The sequence below is a fragment of the Tribolium madens genome, unplaced genomic scaffold (assembly GCF_015345945.1).
Source record: "Tribolium madens isolate multiple individuals breed KSU strain unplaced genomic scaffold, Tmad_KSU_1.1 Scaffold_3;HRSCAF=73;Tcas5.2_LG2, whole genome shotgun sequence".
Lineage (NCBI taxonomy): Eukaryota > Metazoa > Arthropoda > Insecta > Coleoptera > Tenebrionidae > Tribolium > Tribolium madens.
The window spans coordinates 11160114-11167520 of record NW_025401006.1 but is presented as its reverse complement, the minus strand read 5'-3'; the positions used below and the strand labels follow the sequence as shown (position 1 = coordinate 11167520).

General features: G+C 31.8%; 5 protein-coding genes across 5 annotated transcripts in view; 1 reads left to right on the top strand and 4 right to left on the bottom strand.

The window, feature by feature from the left end:
* Positions 1–1433, bottom strand: part of LOC123007968 (RYamide receptor) — a 62537-nt gene extending 61104 nt beyond the window's left edge. Inside the window, exon 1 of the mRNA XM_044403517.1 lies at positions 1370–1433. The gene's annotated coding sequence lies outside the window, so the exon portion shown is untranslated. The remainder of the gene's footprint in view (positions 1–1369) is intronic.
* A 335-nt stretch (positions 1434–1768) lies between these two features.
* Positions 1769–2836, bottom strand: LOC123007976 (protein spaetzle-like). Its single transcript, XM_044403528.1, has 4 exons — positions 2788–2836; positions 2342–2722; positions 2051–2292; positions 1769–1988 (listed from the first exon to the last, which is right to left on the bottom strand). Exons 1-3 carry the CDS (start codon positions 2829–2831, stop codon positions 2094–2096), a joined length of 624 nt encoding a protein of 207 aa, XP_044259463.1. The 5' UTR covers positions 2832–2836; the 3' UTR covers positions 1769–1988; positions 2051–2093.
* Positions 2837–3288: 452 nt separating this feature from the next.
* On the bottom strand, positions 3289–4006 carry LOC123007717 (protein spaetzle-like). Its single transcript, XM_044403135.1, has 4 exons — positions 3998–4006; positions 3915–3945; positions 3526–3859; positions 3289–3483 (listed from the first exon to the last, which is right to left on the bottom strand). The coding sequence occupies exons 1-4, from the start codon at positions 4004–4006 to the stop codon at positions 3300–3302; spliced, it is 558 nt and encodes a 185-aa protein (XP_044259070.1). The 3' UTR covers positions 3289–3299.
* A 219-nt stretch (positions 4007–4225) lies between these two features.
* LOC123007971 lies at positions 4226–6872 on the bottom strand. The gene is made up of 4 exons (XM_044403521.1): positions 6431–6872; positions 6039–6201; positions 4639–5032; positions 4226–4587 (listed from the first exon to the last, which is right to left on the bottom strand). The coding sequence occupies exons 1-4, from the start codon at positions 6479–6481 to the stop codon at positions 4350–4352; spliced, it is 846 nt and encodes a 281-aa protein (XP_044259456.1). The 5' UTR covers positions 6482–6872; the 3' UTR covers positions 4226–4349.
* An 88-nt stretch (positions 6873–6960) lies between these two features.
* The window catches only part of LOC123007973 (protein spaetzle-like), a 7988-nt gene continuing 7541 nt past the window's right edge, over positions 6961–7407 (top strand). Inside the window, exon 1 of the mRNA XM_044403525.1 lies at positions 6961–7312. The gene's annotated coding sequence lies outside the window, so the exon portion shown is untranslated. The remainder of the gene's footprint in view (positions 7313–7407) is intronic.

Sequence of the window (7407 nt, the reverse complement as noted above, 5' to 3'; positions counted from 1 at the left end):
AAGTCAGTGTTAATACTGCGGTTCTAGAATGAATACGACAAAATTTTTGTTTATGATGAGCATCTGGACAATGTACCAATCACCAGAAGAAAAATATAATTTTGAAATACAGAGTAAATATTTAAAAATTCAAATGAAATTAGAATGCATTTGGTAAATATTTAAGTTGAGTAATCTGAAGTTTTATATGTATTAAAAAAATAGCGCGTCCTGTAAACCTAGTAAATCCACGAACGTTTCTTCTCCTTTTACGGTTTCATTTAAAATCAATTAAACCGCTTTTTCGCTTTAACAATGCCATTTAAGGTACCCTAGAGTTGGCAATCATCCCAAAGCATCGATTTTACGTAATTATAGATGACGGTTTGGAATGGTCCTACAATTGGAACTTCCGTCCATAATTACATCACGTTCATTAGCTGCAAATTTCTATGAAAAACCGAGTCCTTACAAGGGGAAAGTCCCATTTTCAGAAAGTTATTCAAGGAAGGTATCTGTGGCTTGCAGGATCAGTTTAACTTGACAACAAATTGTAAAGGGKTTGCGCTAAGAAGTGACGCAGAGATAGATTTCACTGGCCATATCAATCTCCTTCAAGTAAGATCCACGAAACTGTGTAAAGGATAACAGAGAAGACGCGTCAGAATTTTTTAAACTCCTTAAAAATAAACGAGATTTGGAGTTTGACTGTTAAGGAAATATTTAATCGATTCAATTTAATGAAAAAAATGTTTCAGAAACTTCTTCCCTACTAAATTAAATAATTACATTAAAAATAAATAACTAATTTAAATTGGATAATTTAATTAAAACACTTGTTGATTCAGCATAATATTTACGAAGCCAGGAATAAAATTTATTCAAACAGATAACTGAACTTGCTTTAGCGCTCTTTCTTTATATTAAATTATTAATTAAATTAAAAGATAAACAATTGTTGACTGTGCTATTGCTTTAACAAAATGAATATTTTGTACTAACTTTTGGTAATATTTGCAAGTAACGGAAATGTCTGTCACACCAAATTTTTGGTTTGTGTCAAGATTCGTCCAAGAACAACACGTCAAGCAATAAATTTAAAAAATGTATATTTCACAACTATAAACTTTTTAAATCAACATAAAATCGTTTTTACGACTTCAAAATTTTGTGCARACATAAGGTAATATTTAACAATACGTCGTAAAATGTAATTCAACAAAAAGTAGATTTTGCTTGATTAATTAGAAATTGGAGGGTAAGAATTTGACACTTACAAGTCAGGTTTGTAATGACATCTTAATATTTCCTCTTCTTTGATGTTCTAGATATAAGWAGTGTGCATAAAGCCCAAATAATGTTTTGATTATATTTAATTTAACAAACTTACCGTTTACTATTAGTTAGACGTTAGCTGCTTGMAGTTTATTCAAATAAAATAGCTTAAACTTAACACACATTACGGACGCGCACCAGATCACAAAGTTCCGCAAACTGATCGAAAATCATTCATGTTTCAGTTATTAATAGCTAAAGAACTATTTACAGCAAATGTTATTTATTTTTYCACATAATTTCATTCGGACTTAACAGCTTTATTAATTATAGTTAAAAATTAAAATCTATTTACAAATTTACATCGACACAAGTCTGCACAATAACGTTACAACTGTTTACATATTTTATGACTAATTAATTCTAACATAATATTTTATAAAATGTTGAAATAATTTACACACACTGGTAAAACATACAAAAATAAATAGAAACTTGACTAGCATGAAATTTCAGTCCTCGAAAGTTGCTGAAATTTAGTTATAAGAACACATATTGGGCTAATTGTACTTACACACAATTCTTTTAGAATCCATTAAATCACACATAATTACTTTTCAAGAATTATTAGCTTGTATTTCCACTAAATTGTGATTAATTTCTCTCCTTTTCTCCCATCTAATACTGTGATAATTACAGGGATAAAATCGTCTCAGTTCACTTCTCCACAAAGTCTGCAATATTGACAAAGTGCTAAAAATGAGTTGGTGAAACAAATTTAAATTGAGAAACTTACCCCAACTTTGTTAACTTTTTTCATAAATTACCATAATGATTGTTTAAGCGTAAAATTTTAAAGGGGAATAGCTGCTACTTTTACTCTTGTAGGAACAGACACAAGCTGAGGGAAATCGGTATCTATCGACGTACGGTTTTCCATCTGCATCTGCAGTCAAGAGCAATTTTTCGACAAACTTTTGACGACACATTGTTTTAAATTTTTTAACATTGTCGTAAAACTTGCACTTTTGATTCCTCCTGAAAAAAATCAAGTCAATTTGATTAACAACCACATTTAAAAACTTACACACAGACGTCTACGGACACTCCTTGTTTATATCTGTCCAAGTTATAAATAAATTTCAGCTCATTTTTCATATTGTAAGCCACCTTTGGGTACACGACACTTTTACGTGATAAGCAAACATAATTTTGATTATTTTTCTGATCTCGGGTAATTAGAGGCTCGAGTTTCTCCAAATTTCGAAAGAATTGGGAGTACTGCTTTTCATTTTTTAAAACTTGCTGAAATAATTTTTCAGGGTAATTGTCTGTATGTTCACAAAAGGTACGATTTCGGCAATTTGGTCCCACCGTTGCATACAAAAAACCGTTTTCAGTTTCAGCCGAATCCGGAAAAGTCAGCAAGCCCTTAGCATCAACTAAAACTATAAAATATTCAATTTTGCTCATTTTTTATCAAACACAAATTTTAAAACTTATACAATTAAAAAATGTAACTTTAGATAAAACACACCTAACTCTTTGATAGCACATAACATCACAAAAACCCACATTTTTTTAAATATTACACATAAAACGTCCAACTACCACTCTTACAAGAACTACACTGTCCCCTGAACAGGTAGATCTGACACTAATAGCAAAGGATTAAGAGAAGTTAATAACACTTACCGTCCAGTGCCATGAACACCATTTTCTCTAACCGCAGGAGACCGGCTCCGAAGGGCAATTTCATTACAAAATTCCTTCACAAGAATCAACGCTTTGGTATCAAATTTCCCTTCAAGTCTTATACTGTTTACTTGCCTTTTATTTTATTATGAATCTAATAAGAATAAAAGTTTCAGCAAAAAAATCGGAAACTTAAGCAGTATCAAATTTCAGCTTGGGCCATCGAATTTTTATTTGTAAGATTAAGGATAAAGGTTTTAGTAAAAAAATCTCAAACTCAACCATTTATTTTTTTAAATAAATTTTTACTGGTCGAAAATTTTAAGAAAATTAGTTGTCGGCAAACTCTCCTAAACTCGGTTAAAATTAATAATTGGTTCGTATGCGCAAAGACAGGCGGAAGGAAACCAGAATAAATCCCACACAGGTTTGCCGTCTTCATCGGCAACCAAGAGTAAAATATCGCTATACTTTTGAACACATTTCGTCCTAACTGCTGGCGTTTCTCCAAATGATCTACAAGCTGTTTCACCCCTAATCAAAATGTAATAAAAACTATTAAATTGCTCTACTTACACACATTCCTCTGTTTTTACTCCTTGTTTGTACTTATCAAAATTATAAACATATTTCCATTCATTTTTGACGTTGTAAGCCACTCTCGGATATTGAATTTGGATGTGGGAATCGCAGATATAAAACTCAGTTGGTTTGTACTTCCGATTTTTGATCGATTCTTCCTGTGCGACACTTTGCGGAATAAAATATGCCTCTTCGTATGTTGTGTTTTTCAAAATTTCGTAAAATTTATTTACTGGGTAATTCTCAACGTCTTCACAAAACGTTCTATTGCCGCTACATTTCGGAACAAATGTTTCTTGCTCTTCCAGTGAATTTGGGAAGATGATCCCTGCAACAAAAACAATTAACTAAAAGTCCATTTATTTCTTAATAATAAAACTTACTTTTTCTTGATGGAAATCCGTGAATAAWAAACTAGAAAAAAACTATAAGACAACCCACAAAAAGGAAAAAAGAAATAACGTACCACTTTCATAGTCATAAAATAAACATAGACGTAAACACACTTTACCCACATTCTAAATGAAGTTTGATGCGTCCAACTACGAAGAATAATGTTGAATAGAGTCGTAAATAAATGATTAGGAAGGCGACAAGGCACAAATTTTTCATAAGAGGTGGGGGAGAGGTTAATAGTGTATTACCGGGGTGAAAAGAGAAATTAGCAACTATCATTAACATTACATTAACGGTGCTGAATAAAATAATGTATTTTTAGTTACATATAACATTGGACTTGTATTTTACACAATAGAAATCCCCCTGCCGTTTTTGTAATAAAAAGTTCAATCACGTATTCATTTCACATCACATATGTTTTATTTTCCTTTCCCTTTCCCTTTCGATCTTAAGGAAATATCGTCAGCACCAAATCGGGACAAAAAACTTAGATCTTTTCTATACGAGCAACAGCACGCTGACGGTAACTGGAATGTGTCGGGGACGGGATCCCCATTTTCAGATAAAGACATCATCCTCCTCAACATGTATTTCTGCTTACAACTGGTTATATAGCCATTAGCCCTATCTCCGATGAGATCGCAAGCAGATCCCTCCCTACAACACACAATGTTACCAAAATAAAAAACAACTTTCTACACCCTTCACTTTCTACAAATTTCGGTCCTAATCCCTTGGATAAACCCGTCTTCCTCTTGGTTGATTATGACTTTCCATTTGTTGTTTTTATTTATGCCAACTCGAGGGAAAATCGTTTTGGATATACTCGTGCAGATGAACGCCTCGAAGTCSCCGTTCCTGTTGGTGATGCTGTAGCGCTCATCGAGAGGCTCATCTTTGCCAAATAAATCAGTATGGATTCGTTTGCGTTTAAGGACGTTTTTCACGTGGTTGTAAGGATAGGAATCGAAGTCCTCACAAAAAGTATTGCCTTCGGCACACTTGGGAGGGCCGTCGATTTTCGGAACATCGTTGAAAATCACTTGGTACGTGTCGGGAAATATGATGTCTTGATCGCCGAATTCCCCGGCAAGCAGGTCTCCTAAAAACAATTAAAAAAAATATAATAGGAAAGGCATGATCAAATAGAGCATCTTAATTTCTGAATTAAACAAATTTCAATCAAAATATAAGAACACATCATTTATTTAAGTGCAATAGTTCAAGATTTGTTGTTTTTAATAAAATGGTCGTTTGTTATACAAATAAAGAAAAATTGTTCATTATCTGTGAGTGATGTGTTTCTGAACTTTTCTTTGCGTGCATAATACCASTTTTTCTCTTATAAGTCCACTCATAACTTCTTTTAAAATGGAAAATTATAAATGTTCTAATTTTGTTGCTGATTTCTTAATTTGATATTAATTTTGTGTAATTTTGCAAATGAAAATAATAAAATAAAAATTCAATAATAAGCAGTCGTGAAAGAAGTAAAGTAAAATGTGTAAAGTGTAATTATTATTGCATTTTTTCATGTGCCATTGGTGTTTTTAACAAATTGCGAGACCCTCGGCCCTCTATTGACGCCTCGTATCTAAAATGCAGTTTTCTGCACATTGGACCTGAAACTGAAAGATGAAAGTCGTAAAGTGTTGTTTAAGACTCAAGAGCCGCAAATAAAAGAATTTTGAGAAAGAACAAGTTTTGTAGTAAATTAATTTTTTCACCAATAAGAAAAAAAATACAAACTAACCATAATAATGGAGAGTAAAATAAAAAACAACTATATCAAATAATAGTACCATAATAACTATTTCTAAAATAAAGTTGTACTACTTTTATACTGGTATTTAAGCAATAAACAATAACATTATTAATACCTATAAAAGAAACATATTTATTTTTAAAAAGAGCAAAAAATAATGTTCAAAATTTATTTCCTTGAAACTATTTTTCTTTGGGAGTTTATGATGGATTTGTTACGTTTTTTTACATTTGTCGATTTAATATTTGCGTCAATTCTTTCATGTTTCCAAATTATGCAATTTTTGAATTAACCTTGAAATGTGTTTACAGTTCTTAATTCCTTAACGAAGATTGATTCGTACCTCGGAATAAAATCCTGGTTTTAGTTTTATTCTTGTCATCTTTTAGCGCCTCGCCGGTTAGTTGTTTAATAAAAGTGATAGCGCTATCATTAATTCCTTCAGTCACTTTGGAGATGGCTTCAAGCGACTCTTTAAATTGAGGTCGCGTCTCTGCAATATACACCTACAACAATTGCAGTGATTAATTAATGTAAAATGTAATTAAAGCATTATTTGWTAAAATGATTTAGCTGACAACATACAAGAATAAAACATTAGTAGATATAAAAGTAAACGTATAATTTTATAAACTCGATCAACAGGTTTGTTTTTTTTTTTCTAAAAGCAATTTCCGACTTTGTTCCTCGAGTTAGAATATTTCGCGCAATTAGATAAAGTGTGTATCTACTCACCGTTACCGCAAGCACCACTAGAATAAAAAAGTCGCAGCAATATTTCACCATCGTCTTCCACAATTAGCTGCTGAAGACACATTTACAGTTACTTGCACTAGTTTGCAAAGATTGCTTGTTGTGTTTAAATCCTTATTAAATTCAGAGTTCCCATTTAAGCGAGTTTTCAACACAAACTGATACATAGCTATTTGCAATTTTCAAATAACAAATCCGTGTAAAAGCACAACACTACACAGGCCAATAATCATTGCAGCCGCAGTAAATTATAACGAGTAACACATTAGCCGCAAGGTTTAGTCATCGTATTATGATAAATGAAAGTTCGATCAAACTCGTTCTCGTTTTATTTTTAGAATGACACTAATCTGGGGATCTTACACAAATAATTTTAATTTTAATTCTTCCATAATTGGAAATGTGGTGGCCATGATATGGTTCTCCCGCCAAAGCACAACACAAACTGAAACTAGTTTCGTTTCTGTGTTTATAAGTACAAGTTGTATGTGTGGAAATTTACATAATTTACTAGTGAAGCAATTAGGCATCGGTCCGAGTGCGTGAAAGTCTTTGAAATAAACAAATCCGAGTTTTGAGTGAATTTCACGGAACTTATTCATCGGTTTAGCGAAAGCCTGTCAACCATGACCGGGGAATTACCAAAATTTTTACGCATTTCACTCACAATTGTAGCAAATGACGCATTTACAATAAATTACCCTAATCCAAACTAAATAAATAGTAAATAATACAAATATTACAACAAAAGTTTCTGGTGTTTTGATTCTGGAAGCCAATGAGTCAACTTTTAGATAACTCATTATTTAAACGTGTAATTTGTATTGCATAAGTGAGACACTAGTCAGTAGTGCTATATTTTAGGTAAGTTATTATTGGTAAGCTTTTGAAAGATTATTTTTTGGTTTATTAATAATAATTTAATTAATTTATTAGAGTACATTGCTATATGTTAATTA